Source organism: Dermacentor andersoni, chromosome 5, assembly GCF_023375885.2.
Source record: "Dermacentor andersoni chromosome 5, qqDerAnde1_hic_scaffold, whole genome shotgun sequence".
Taxonomy (NCBI): Eukaryota; Metazoa; Arthropoda; class Arachnida; order Ixodida; family Ixodidae; genus Dermacentor; species Dermacentor andersoni.
Window position 1 is genome coordinate 95,915,475 of NC_092818.1, and position 14,543 is coordinate 95,930,017.

The 14,543-nt window shown below is 41.4% G+C and overlaps 1 protein-coding gene across 1 annotated transcript in view; it reads left to right on the plus strand.

The window, feature by feature from the left end:
- LOC126530913 (N-chimaerin-like) overlaps positions 1 to 14,543 on the plus strand; it is a 53,258-nt gene that overhangs the window by 1,575 nt on the left and 37,140 nt on the right. Inside the window, exons 4-8 of the mRNA XM_050178241.2 lie at positions 80 to 111; positions 983 to 1,096; positions 2,430 to 2,739; positions 10,537 to 10,614; positions 13,152 to 13,236. Of these exons, the coding sequence (XP_050034198.1) occupies positions 80 to 111; positions 983 to 1,096; positions 2,430 to 2,739; positions 10,537 to 10,614; positions 13,152 to 13,236 (619 nt within the window). The remainder of the gene's footprint in view (positions 1 to 79; positions 112 to 982; positions 1,097 to 2,429; positions 2,740 to 10,536; positions 10,615 to 13,151; positions 13,237 to 14,543) is intronic.

Below are 14,543 nucleotides of genomic sequence, written 5' to 3' on the forward strand. Positions count from 1 at the left end.
TGTTATTAACCCATTAAATGGCTTAAGGCATAGTGCTACATAGTTTGCATTCACCCACATTGTCTCCTTTGTACCGCAGGTGCCTAATCGTCCCGCACATTATGGAAGGGAGTACGTATTTGTCTCTTCTATCTTGTGTTCTGGCTCTGTCCTCCCTTCTGTATGTTTTCAACCAGATTAAGTGCATAGCTCAGGGAAGAAAAGAAAATGCATTTTGCAAATGCCATGTGCTGAGTGGTTGCATGTCCAAGTGTGGCTGTTGTATGTACCCTTCAGGCACTGTCTTCTGAATCATGCATACCCAGATAGGGAATCAAAAGCATTGATGAGAATAATGATATTAGAACATCACTCATATATCTTGCCTGCCCTTCCACAGCTTCTTTTTTTTTTTCGTATAAATCAACTTGCAGAATAAAGAATTCTTGTTATTGTATTTGGAACACATCTGATTGGACCCATGCTGTCAGGTTGCATAATTTAGGTAAAGTGTTTTAGTAAAACCATTTGACATGTGGGTGGCTGGATATTTGCTCTCCATGTCAGTAAGTTGCCAAGCAGCAAATTCACTTCTTTCATAATTTTTCATGTTTTACATCAGTCATATTTTTCAAGTTGTTGGATAAATGCTTTCCAAGTATGCTACACATGAAGTAATTCAAATCACATTTGATATGCCCGTAAAGAATTCTTGTGTGGAATTCACGTTTTGCAAACTTGATAGAACTCGCTGAACAATTGAAATTCTTAATCCTTTCGACAGCTGTGTGCTTGTCATGATTCTTAAGATGCAAGAAAAGTGTGGTGAGTAAATTATCAATGGAGGGAATTAATTGGCACCTGAAGGAGATATGATATGACATAACGATCTGTTTTGTTATATACTGATCTTTCTTCAAAAGCACTGCGCCCTCGATGTTTGTTATCCACTTTGTGTAAACAAAAAAATTATCACAACTTCTGACTACGTGTTCATGCTCAGATTTCACGGGATCATATCTCGGGAGGAAGCAGAGCGGATGTTGCAAGAAGGGGATGGCTGCTATCTGGTCAGAGAAAGCCAACGTGCTCCTGGTCAATACACACTAAGCTTAAGGTGACCTTTTACCTGCTTTCTTCCTGATTGACCTAAGCTTTCTGCATGTTAAGTAACCTAAATGAACATATTGCTAATGTGGAACTGTCTGGTACTGGTGGCATCTTTGTTGTGCGATACATCGTCGTAAATTTAATTTCACATGGAGTTGCCTTTTACTTCCTTTCTGTAGATCTTGAGGTCACAGGTTTGATTCACGGCCATGGTTAGCCGCATTTCAATGGGTGTAAAAGGCAAAAGCTTTTGTCTGCTTATATACGGGTACATGTTAAAGAACCCCAGGTGGTCAAAATGAATCTGGAGTCATCCACTATGGCATTTCTCGTAGAACCTATGCTACTTTTGGGTGTTAACATGTTGAATCAATCAATCATTCTTTAGAGCTGAAATAACTGCATATGAAGTTCATGTTCAGCACTGCTTAACATAAAAAATATGCACTTGGGAGTCGACAGCTTGTTTTCTACTCTTGTAAGTGAAACAGGATTCGTATTTACGTGAAGCCAGCAGACAATGAAGCCAATGAAAGCGCAGGGAAAATTAACTGTGAATTTAACTGAAAGGTAGAAGCAGTAATGTAAAGGGAAATGAAAGCTGGTAAAAAAAATAACTTGCTGCCAATTAGCGCCAAACCCACATCCTCCACAATAGTAGTGGCTGCTTTGTTTGTGACAATACAGCATCATCAGCTTGGCGTACTGGTGTCAGTGCAGATGATAGTGCACTGAGACATCCCTATCACACTTTATTGTCATGGCCATACTGCAGCAAATAATTGACACCCTGCAGTTGCTGCTATCTCGTTTACATAAGCTAACGGTGAGAAAGGGTGTGAAAATATGAATGCGATAGATACTCTCCTGACTATAACATCCCCCCTGACTGTGAAAGTAGATATACTGTGAGGCATGCTTGTATATGTTGCACAGAAGCAGTAGACTATGCAGCTTCGCCATACCACCGTCCTTCATCTCTATGACCTGTCTCAGTCTTTCCTCAAAACCCTTTCTCCGCCATAAAGTAGTGTGTGGAGGCATGTCAGTCATTCTGATCGCTCTCTCTTTCTTGCATTAAAGTTCTCTGTCTTTTTTTATTTTAATTCAGCAACCCTTGTTAATTCTTTTTCATACTCGAGGGACCACATCAAAGTTTTGCTTCGGTTAGCCATTACACCTCAATTTATTGTTTTACCTGCAACAAACTTCATCCGAATAAGCTCAGTGGTCGTCTAGAGAGTGCACGTCTTCAATTTACCCGTATATTTCCACAGGGAGCTCACAGCTGAACACAAACTAAAGCTTCTTGCTTAGCAGTTTCACGCTTCTCTCCTCAGGTTTGGAAATGCGTGCAAGAACTTTAGGTTGTATCACGATGGAATGCACTACGTTGGGGAGAAGCGCTTTGCAACACTGCAAGACTTGGTGGCTGATGGTCTCATCACAATGTACTTGGAGACGTACGCGGGCGAGTACATCAACTCCATGTGCGCCCAGTCGCGATACGAGGACAGCCCATACATGACGCTCCATTCATACCAGCGGCAGCTTCGTCAGAAGCAGCAGCAGTCACTTCGCATGCGCCACCACCGACAGCCACCGCCTGCTGCTGAGCAAGAGAGCCACGAGTATGACAAGCCCGATGAGGTGAGCGCTGGTTGTCACTACACAACACAATTATGTACCTATTGGATCTTACTATTGAGCGGGAAAAATACACATCCACCTTACTGTAGCACGAAGCTACAAAGGAAACTCATATGGCTTTCTCGGAAAGAAAGCTTTGCTGTTGAAAGAGATTCGTCCTGCTCTGTGATTCAAACTCGGGACAAATGCCTTACCGGGGCAGTTGCTCTGCCATTTGAGCTGACCAGGCATCTAGAAGATTGCAGAGCGAGGGCGAAATAATCGAGAACACGAAGCACTAGGACACCGAATGTGGCAAATCAGTTCTATAGAGGCACACAAGGTGGAGGAAAATTCACGAAAGGGAAAAATTGGCATCCACCTGACGAAGCTACAAAGGAAACCCATAGGGTTTCTCACAAAGATACATAAGTTCATCCCTCACTTTCTTTTTCTAATTTTATTGTTTTGGCAACATATGCAGTGCTGATGCACATTGAAGAATTTCTCATTACAGAAAGCCTCAAACAATTCCACATGGATTTGCACAAAGCACTCTAATGCTTGTATCAAAGAATGCTGAAGTGCACAGACACTTTTTATAGTTGTCCATATTTTAATTGTATTTCCTGCTGAGACAACAGCTGATGAGTGCAGCATCATTGTTTGGTGCAGTGGAGTAGTGGGTAATATTTAAAAGTAGAAAACTGCAAACAGAGCAACAGTGTACTCTGTTCCTGTGCTAACCATTGCTCTTTCTGTTGCACAATTGCGGCCGGTTTCCTAAAGTCATGTTTGCCGCCATACACTTGCGTTATGCGGTAAAGTATACAAACATCGCAAAGGTCATATTAGTTTCGTATACTATTCCACCGCTAAGACAATTTTCGGCCAAATTCTCTTGAAAAACAGGGTGAGCGTTAGAATGTGGTAAATACTCTAATTTGATATAGTGAGCTACAGTTATTGCTTGAACATCTTCCTATGGCGGGCTGAAAATTGGTGTTTTTGACGGGAGATGGCATGTTTTCAATGCATTCACTGTCTCCTAAGCTCTGCCAAGACATATGCTGCCACTAAAGGGGTTGCTATTGTGTGTGCTAACTGGTCAAGTTATAATTATGTGGCAAAGGCCAGTTTTGTTTAATTTTTGGGTAGAAATGACGAAGGTCTGGGCCCATGGAAATGCAATACCACAGGCCGGGACCTTCGGTCGAGATCGAATTAGCCAAAAAATTGAATTAACCGGAGTCAAATTAACAAAAGATCTTTGTATTACAACATCTACTTGTAAACACAAGTTCACATCAAATCACACATTACTTATGCATACTTGTGCTTCTAGTAGGTAATGTACTATATTCTGGTCACAAGTGCAACTTATGTTCTGTGGCCACTCAGAAACATATTATTCAGCTCGTTTTGTGGTGAATAGCCTTATATCTCCGACAACTTTCATGTCATTATTTTGTCATATTGTGCAATGTAAAAGTATGAGACTTGTAGTGAATTCCAATGGCAGATTCGGAGTGGCCGATGAACTCTGTGCCGGAGCACTCTACTACGGCAAAGGGCAACAGAATGAAATCTGTGATTGAAGCACAGACACTCCCACAACACCAATTGGCAGGGGGCACTAGCACACATCTGCTTCCGAAAGCGCCCAGCATTCCTCGCATTTTTCTGCCTTTTCGGCTTGAACTCTCGCACATGCTGTGTTTGGAAGTTTCATGTTTCTTTTTAACCTCCGGGTGCTCTAATGGAAGTCACACCACATGTAAGTCTTCTCTTGTTTGCCGTGGTTGTGTGTCAGAAATATCGGAGACGCAGCGAAGCTCACGATCAGTGTGGTGGCACTATATCGAGACAGCCTGAAGTGGCCTTCGTAACTGCATTTCATCAACAAAAGTAAAGGCTCTCAAAATGCAAACTTCCTAAAAATGTGCCGTTGTTACCTCTTTATCCAAATACTGACGAACAACGCTGTCGACAAAATGAGCAACTTTTGGTCTCTTGGCCAGCGGCCGAAACGTAGTGTCAAAAGCTTGCTTGAATACACTGCTTCTAAAGCTTTTTCATCACTGGAGTCCCTGCTGGTCGATTAGGAACTTAAGCTAGATGAATCATTGCTCTCTGCAAGCAGTAAAAGCGCAAGTTCACTATCTGAAAGCACCCCTCGTTGTATCTGCGAGACCACGATTCGCATTCACAGGCGCGCGTGTGCCATAGCAGTACGTTGGCTGTGGGTGGCTACTTCCAGTCGACTCCGTCAATTTTTGCACAGTGGAAAGCGCTTCTCCATGAAGTGGATCTAGTGGTGGAGGTACTCCCAATCTGCCAGTGAAAGATACAGGAGGCATTCTCAATCTCCCAGTGGAATAGACTTGCTCCGCAAAGAGCAGAGGAACTACTACCGGAAGTACTCCGAATCTGCCACTGCAGTTCCCCATTAATCTTATATTGAATTACATGGTGCATACCTAATATCTTTCTTTCGTATTTGAGGCACCAATTTTTCATTGTGGGTACGAGCAGTGAGACATGTCTCTGGCCTCCATAGTGTTGCCTGCTATGTATGGGATGGAGTACATCGCTAAGGTTGCTACTTGGGCCTGCTTGTGTGCTACTAGAATGTATCACGTTGCACGTAAACAACATGGACAAAAGCAAGGAAGATACACACACGTTAGAGTGTATATTAACATATTTTTGGAAGTAAGGCATTTATATTGGAACTCATGATTTAGGGTATCCTCTCCACTTGGCAGGCCTTCTAGTATAGATGAATACGCTTCAACACCTGTCGCATGTGTTAGTAGTACTGCCTCTAGTATGGCCCAGTGTCATGCCTGATATTTCTGCAAATTAACTGGTGCCAGGCTCTCATTGCCTGTGAACATTGGGTCCCTATGCTGAGACCTCCGATAGCAATTCTGTAGTTGTGCTTATCACCTTTTTTATGGCTCTTTCTTAATTAAGTGGTCACGCCAGCTGAATACGCTGAGGTTATAGCAGTGTGGCCATTTCTTCCCCTTTATAATGCATGTCCTAAGCGTTGATAAAAGCATGAACCAACTATCCCAGCAACAAGTAATGATACGTTAAAGAGGCCCTGAAGTACTTTTTATCAAAGTGGAGAAATCAATTTGAAGGGTAAAATAGGCTATTTAAGAAATATTTTGCTGCAAGAAGTGCTTCAGTGCATTCAGCAGAAGCGGAGTTATTGGTAGTAAAACACGTCCTTTGTGGTGCTTCCGCTTCTTCTTCAATGCCTTGCACTGTGAAGCTATGGAGGAGCAGGGCATGCCCACAATGCTCTGCTTACTGAATGTCACAATTGCGCGCAGTTCAGCTTTGATTTTGGATGTTAACATAGATGCCAATACTAACATGGCGCCTACCATGCGCCAAACCTAAGCAAAATGCGGTGGTCTTCAGCAAGCTGCAGTGCGCTCAGTGCCAATGTCTCAGTACCAGTGGACTCATCGTGGCCCCTGCGGCGGCCGTGGTATATGTGCAGTGTTTGCTTGGTGCACGACAGGGCTTGAGTGTGTGCTCGCGCTGATATGTTTGTCAGATCGGGCTAAGTGAGGTGGACTGGCTTTTACCTTCACTAGCTTGACTGGTGAATGGTAGCCACATCCAACTTATGCATTTTGAAGCGCCATCAATAAGTCTGCCAAGGCATCTAACCAGGAGTGGCCAGGAGTGAGCGTGCACTGGCAAGTGTGCGATACATGTGTGCTGAGCTAAGTTTTGTGTGGTTCAAGGCTAGTTGAGTGTTCAAAGCTAGTTGAAATTAGCAGGAGCTGACGGCTACAACACCAAAAAACAGGGTGGCCAAAGTGCAATTCCTATGCGGGTGGCAACAGCCGAGCGTGAGTACACAATAGTCGCCTTCTTCCCCAAGTTCATAATTATTATAAAAATTCTAAAGCAGATTTTTCCTTACTTCAGCCTGTTTATAGACTTTGTCAATAAATAAACGCAGTAACAGTAGGAAGAAGTGCACTCATCCAAACACCCTTCTTGATTGCCGCCTGCTGTTGGCCAATAGCAGCCGCTTATGGGATTCCACTATATTATGAAATAAAGCATCCTGAAAAGAGCAAGGACTAGGCTTCTGTTGAAAAGAGGGCGTTTGAGAGAAAGGTGACTTTGCACTCCGCTTGCGAGTTCTGCGCGTTGCGCATGATTGCAAATCTTGGCTGAGATGTTCATAGTAGCGCATGCTATCCGTGTCTTTTCACCAAGCCTGAGGGGTCGTACAGGAGTTCAAAGCCATAGCAGCTGAGCATGTAAGACAGACATCGTAGAGAAAGAGCTTTTATTTAGTGCTTGGAACAGAGCACTAAAAGGACAGCTACGAGGCACCACTTCTCAACTCATGTGCCATGGTTCAGGGGTTCAAGGCCGTAGCAGCTGAACATATAAGACAAACATCCTAGAGTAAGAGCACTTATTTAGTGTTAAGAACACAGCGCTGAAAGGACAGCTACGAGGCACCACTTCTCAGCTCATGTGCCATTACCCAATGGGGAGGGACGAAGTAAACATTTATGTATACGAAGAGCACACAACTGCATTTCACGAAATCATACAGCTGTTGCCCCGTCATGTCGTTCATAAATGACGAGAACATTTTTCTACAGATTGACTAAAGAGCCAGCTAGCACATTTTACCAGCTTTCTTGTTGATTTTCACGGCTATAATGATTATTCTGGTAGTATCCTCAGTGTTCTGGTCCCTTTGACTTAGAAAACATAGGAGAGCAACCACAATTTATGCACTGAGTGGCAGGACAACTTACAACATCAACTTTACTTGTCCGCTTGGGATACTCACATAATAATCTGACTGGCATGTGCTTTACTGCACAACAAAGGTTTGGCACAACCAACATGTACCCAGCAAGACAGAAAAGAATTGTGGTGTCATAGCAACTTCTGTACATCAGAATTCACTTTCATACTCGGCCTATATACCTTAACTTACAGGAGCAAAAAACACCACATCTATGCCAATTTTTTTTTCTCCCCAGCCTTCTTTAAGTTGTAGCAAATTTAATTAGGCATAAAAACTCCTTCCTTGCTTTGCTTTACGTGGCCTTCGTGATTTTGACACTCGACATACAGCCAAGAGTAGTTGGACAGTATAGCGAGTACCCCATAGTGTGTGAGATCTTGTACAAGCTAGGCTGTGTTAGATTTAAACAAGATTTCAAATGCTGTTTTGAAAACAGAAATTGATAATATATTACTTAGCAAGTTCTTTGTAACCAGATGCAAATAGTTGAACAGTGTTCTTCCTCTTCATCTCTCTCTCTCTTTCTTTCTTCCTGTAGCCACAAGGTACCAATAGACTGAATTTAGAAAAGCAGAGAAACAAACTATAAACTTAAGTACTGTCAAAAGGCTTTGTCTTGTTTTAAATATTTTTTTATAGTTGTTGACCCAGTAATTACGCCATTAAGCCTCAATTCTTTGAGAGCATAAAAAATAATTAGGTTACCTTGTAATGCAACCAGTCCAAAACGTGGAGAAGTAAAGCATGGCTTCGGACTTGAAGCAAGAGGCTATTCATGTCACAGGAACCTTATTCATGGTCTCATGGTACCAGAAACCACTTGCATGTAACACAGACACTATGACTGTACTTGTGAAAGTGGAGTCCAATCAGCACTCGATGGGGTAGAGGTGATAGAGGGCCTGTCTGTGTTTCCAAATGAAGTGCGCTATTGGAAGGGCCAATTTGACAGCCTTTGGTGACATAGTCATTGTGTGGCCCTCAGCTGCTGCACCACGCAACAGTTCTGCGGAAGCCCTTCACTGTGGAGGAAAGTGCATAAAGGGAAAAATCGACATCCACCCGAACTGTAAGATGAAGCTACAAAGGAAACTCTATTTTTCCCTTTCATGTTTTTATTTATAATAAATAAGAGAATGTTTATAATGGCAAGATATAAAATTGAAAGCAAACTAAAGCCCATTGGCCCCATTGCACATACCCTGTCACCCTTGTGACACATAAATTTAGAATGTACTATGAGCGGAATTGGCCCACGATAACGGTGAGATAGGCTGCGCTATCACCAGACTCGCTGAAATCGGCCCGCTTATACGGCCTGCCCACCAGCCAAAAGCCAAAATGTGGCAGCGCTTGGAAAAGAATGCTTCGCATTATGTTAATCAGAGCACACATTTTTTGTGTTAGCACTCCTATAACTATTTTGTTACTGCTAGAAATGTGCTCATTTTTGGTGCTTTTATGTTTTAACGTTTTATTGCAAGATTTAGTAGTTGCAACCTATACCGCAACACATAAAACTATAGCCTGAACACTGGTGTTTTGAAGGGATGCAGAGCAGTATTAATTAAAAAGTTTTTGAGAATATTAATGTGAAACTTGAATAAAGCACCTCAAGGAACACGAATGAAAGTAATAATTTTCTATTTTTTGTATATGCACTCACAGTAAAAAAAAAATCTGATATACTTTACAACATATGCACCTGCTTCCTAGTTCCCAACTTTTGTGAGTCAGGTCACGCAAAGAAATTGTCATGAAGATTTGTTGGCATCAGTACTAGCCGTAAAGATGCCCATACTATGCTGGAAAGCAGTAGCTTTGAAAATTTTAAAACGGGTAAGTTCCTATTGTACAGAGAGCATTCGTCTTCTCTTCTTGCAGTAGGCACCTGGTTCGTTTTTTCTGCATTCTTTAGGCTTGTGAAGCTATGGTTGTCAGGTCAGGGAGCATGCATAAGCCTCCTCATACTTGGCTTATTGCATTGGATCAGCTTTTCTGTGCAAGCAAGGTGGCCTAGTGTGCATTCATCTGGCGCTGGAGCCTCCATGTAATTTGTTCAGTTCCTGTACAGTGCTGTGCAGTAATGTGGAGTGTTGTACAATATTGTACAGTAATGAATAAGAGCACTTGCAAAGGCAGTGTTAAAAATGTAACCCGTTAGACTTCTAGTCAAGCTTCAGTCAAAGGTCGGTCTGAAATCGACTGCATGCACTTGCATGAGGGAAAATCTCTCACGACACTATGAATTGCTTGTTATAATTTGTATCTAGAATGTTGGAATGCTGGTGGATGAAAGCAACCGACAGTGGAAAAAAAAGTTTCACTTGATATTAGCCGAGCACAATTGTCAAGATAACATGCACGCATGAACATCTACTGTTGTTTGAGACATCATTAAAACAGCTTAGATGTCATATAAGAAAATTAGACAATCCAACAGAAACTTCTGTCTTCGCAGCTGCTGTCATTTAAAAATTATGTTGCCAAGTCGACCAAAGTGCAAATTTTGTGTCGTTTTATTGAGAAAGTGCTAGGATCACTGGAGGCTAGTTTTGACAAAACCTCCAGTCAAAGATTTATATTTCCAGACTCCCCAATCTGCCTAAAATTAACAAATTTGACAAATGGTTAAGTTCAGTTGTAATTTCAGATGGTTCATGATGTTGTTGGTAGAAGAATTTCAATGGGAATGGTTAACAATGCCTAGAAAAACTGTCAATCAAATTGACTGATTTCTATAGGCCGGGTAACGAAACAGTTAATAATTTCATTCACAGACACTTTGCTTCTTGACACGAAAGGTTCAAGGCAACCACTAAGACCAGCACAAATGTTGGGAGCAACATAACGTTAGCTCCTGTGCCATGCAGCGTGAGCCATGCCCTTGTATGTTCTAGTGGAACAAGTTTTTATTTAATTGGATGCACCGATCACGAGGGACCAGAGAACTATAGATTTTCTCGGGCACGTCATGTTTATGTAGCACTTCATTTTGTGTATCTTTTCAGGAGCTTGATTGTCCCTTGCTAGATGGCATCCCCGAAGATATAAACGTCCAAGATTTTGAGAAACCTCATGCTTTTAAGGTATGTCAAAATTTTTTTTTCTTTTTCTTTAAGGAAACAATGTCCTTTGACGTTTGTCCAGTAGCAGCAGTCACATTCCAATAGGAGCAAAATGCATAAAAGCTCATCTAGTACTCAGATTTAAATGTTCATTAATGGAACCCAGATGTTTGACAGTCCATTTTGGAGCTGCAGCTCGGCTGCCCTTCACACTACTTGGCAACAATCCGCAGATGCCACTTATTGGGCAGTTGTATAGATAACAAAAGAATGGAATTTGCTTAGCATACACCTCTTTGGGCTTATGACCACTTAGTTGAAACTCACTGAAGTAAGCAAGGACCGCGTCAGGTCAACTTCTGTTAAGAACGGGACACTTTTGGGAGAAAATGCGACTAGTGTCTGCTCAGGAGGCTTTTATCGCTTACATAGACACACATTCGCATTTTCTTTACAAGTTTTCATGTAATATCATTGCGAACACCACCCACAGGCAACACTCATGAAACATGTTAAGTGCACATGGAATGATGTGCTCCTTCTTTTTTAAGCATTCAACTACAGATTATGCATCTTTTCTTTCACTGGTGTCAATTGTTTTACAGTGATGTCACCAGATGTGTCAGTCAGGGAATGATCTTAGTGGATAAAACAGTTGTCATAGTTTATGCGACTTTTTTGTCCACAGGTGAAATGGTACACCGGTGTCTGTGTGGATTAGCTGACAAAAGAACTGTTAGCCAGGATAGCTGGCATTGATTCATTACATAAACAGGCATGCAACACATGTTGAGTGTAAGCTAGCAGATGCGTTATATGTAACAGAAGACAATTGAGAGTTGAAACCTTTCTTGTGTTCTTTCTTCCTCCTCATTTTTGTGGTGTTGCTGGTTTCATAATGTGTGTTTTCGCAATGGTACTTCACCTAGTATGAACATAATGAGGTTGGTGTGATGGAGTGGATGTGGTTTATTGACACTTGTTTTTTCCATCCTATGTCTCATTTTGTAACGACATCGCACGGATGCAAATGCCCTGTATGGCATCTAAAGACCTGGAAGTCACTGAAATGAATAAGTTTTGCTTGTAAAGTATGTTCATATGCCTAAGTTATGATGATCAGACAATTGATGTAAATCGTACACTGAACAAGAGGAAGAAAGGAAGGGATAAGAAAATTTTATGTTCTGTAGCTGAATACTTAAAGGAAGGAGCACATCATTACACTTGTATTGACATGCTTCATGAGTGTTGCCTGTGGTTGGCGTTCACAAAGACTTTTCATTAAAATTTGTAATGAAGATGCCAATGTATGTCTATGTAAGCCATAAAAGTCTCTTGAGCCAGTCACATTTTCTCCTAAAGGTGCCCCATTCTCAGCCGAAGTTAAACAGACACTGTTATTGCTTACTTCAGTCAGTTTCAACAAAGTAGTGATAAGCCCAAAGAAGCATGCTTTTTAAACTCCCTCTGCAAAATTTATCAGCAACTCTTTGAAATTGTTACATGCAGTGTTGAAGACCAGGGAGTGACAAAATATGAACAAGTTTTGCTCTTAAAGTATGTTGATATGCTTACGTCATGATGATCACACTTGAACTAAATCATACCCTCAATAAGTGAAAGAAAGGAGGGGGATAAGAAAATTTTATGTTCTAATGCATTGGAGTTCACTTGAGTTTCCTGTTCACAATTTTGGTGAAAAAGTTATAATGGTGGCTTATGTACGGAGCAGGTGGCAGAGTGAATACTATATGTATATGTTGGACAAATCACCTATTCTTATTTATCATCTTCAGTGCATTCTGCATATCAAGCAACTGCGATTATTGACTAGACAAACTTAATAGGTGTTTATCAGTAGAGAATGTCAGTCTACCATGACTCAGTCAATTTGATTCTTTTTTCTTATGGTACTCATACTACATAGACCATATGTTGTAATAGTATAACCTTTAGCAGTGTTGCAGTCCGAATTTTTTGTTTGCGAATCTGGTAAGTGCTATTTTACTCTAATTATGTTTGTTCTTTGGCCAGGACAGATTTCTGTTCAGTACTCAACTAAGAATGATGCCTGGTGAAACGGGTGGCACTGATATGTAAAACCAGAACTCTTGTACAGCCCTGTACAGTCTCACGGTAACAGAACAGAACTGCAACAGAACAGAACTGTGGTATCAGCTTTGCTGAAGGAAATAAAACATGGACTTGATGTGCGATTTGTTAGCGAACAAAGCACCAATTCAACGCCTGTACCTTCTGTCATTCCCCACTATGGTAAAAACATGTAGCACCAAATTTCCCTTTAGAATCTAGTTTTGCTTGTAGTCCTACGCAAATTTGTTTGTGTAGGCACGGAGCCGGTTGAATGAATCTGTCAATTCAAAAGGGGGCAAAGTGATGTTGGTCACGTGAAAAGAACTTGGCGGGACAATTAACTAAGTGTAATAGCTCATGCAAATGAGACTTTTTATCATTTTGCTCCAATTTCATGCATATGTTAGGATAAAAGGTAGGACATGTTTAAAAACAGCTATCTGTTCATTTGCCTTGCACAGGTAAATAACTTCAAAGGCCTTCCTTGGTGTGACTTCTGTGGCAACTTCATGTGGGGTCTGATAGCCCAGGGTGTACGGTGTGAAGGTATGCTTATATTACTTCTTTCTTTTTATTATAATTAGAGGTGGGTGAAGACGTGTGTGTTGTAGGCACATGTAAAAGGGCCCTTTGCAAGAAATACATCACTGTTTGTTGCATAAAAATAAAACTGCTACATCACTGAACTGCTAAAAACACTGAATGACAGATTGTTAACAGTAGTCACAGGTTGTCATGTAGGCTTCCATCTTGAAACTGAAAACAAAGCTTGCATTACCCATTTTGTTTCTGCAGTGTTTTGAAAACTTTTGTTGTCGTATCACTTCTGATAATTAATTTTTTACTTTAGATCTAGAAACTAATGAAAATTTGCAATATTTAATCAGAGGGAGAACAGTAACCAGACTTTAAAGTTGGTTTTTACAAAGTATTTCGTTAGTTTTGAATATTAGAAAGTACCAAATAGCGCATTTTTGAATATGAATACGAATACAGTCGAACCTCAATATAACGAAGTTGTACTTGCAGTGAAAAACTTTGTTAAATTGCGAATTTTGTTAATTTGATGTTTTAAAGTTTCACAATTAAAAACAACTTCACAAATTCCCAGAGCATTTCTGGTGGATAGTGTCTTATAAGCAAGCACTTGGAAGCAAATTGCAAGAAACTCTGGCCATAATAGCACGGTTATGAGCGCCAGTGTGTGCGGTTCAGATCACACCGAGAGCACTCTATCGATGTAGCTCACAGCATCCAAGATTTGCCTGTGCTGCCTCGTGCTGTGCCATAAATCGTGGACACCATAGCTGACCAGACTTAGTGCCCGTAGCCGGTGTCCACAATTTAAAAACAATAGTGTAAAAAGATACTGATATTCATTATGAGCAAAAAAGAAAACTTGCACTTTCGCCAAAAATGGCAGAGCATTGATGGCGATAGCGAAAAGACTACTATACGAAATAAGGTTCATAGTTTTATTGGTGTCCCGAGAGCTCAGGCAAACATTAACAGTTCTCACTTGATCACCACAAACTCGGTCACAATGCAAGCGAGTGCTTCGCACTGTGTCTTAGAAATTTCAGATTGCCCAACCGGTAACACTAAACATGCGGGCACAAAATATGTGCGTGAAGGCACCAACCTTTTCAGCTCGTCCTTTGTACTTGTTGTGGAGAAATTACCTCCAAGATAGGCAGGCCACAAGAAGGAGAAACCAGATAGGTGCACATTCCTGCTCCCACTCCCACTCGTGCTTGATCATGCACGGTCACTCTTTCCCTATCCCCCTTGTGCTGAAGGAATCGTCAGCTCTCGTGTTTCCCCAAACATTGCGAACTGCCGTGCGCGCCGCA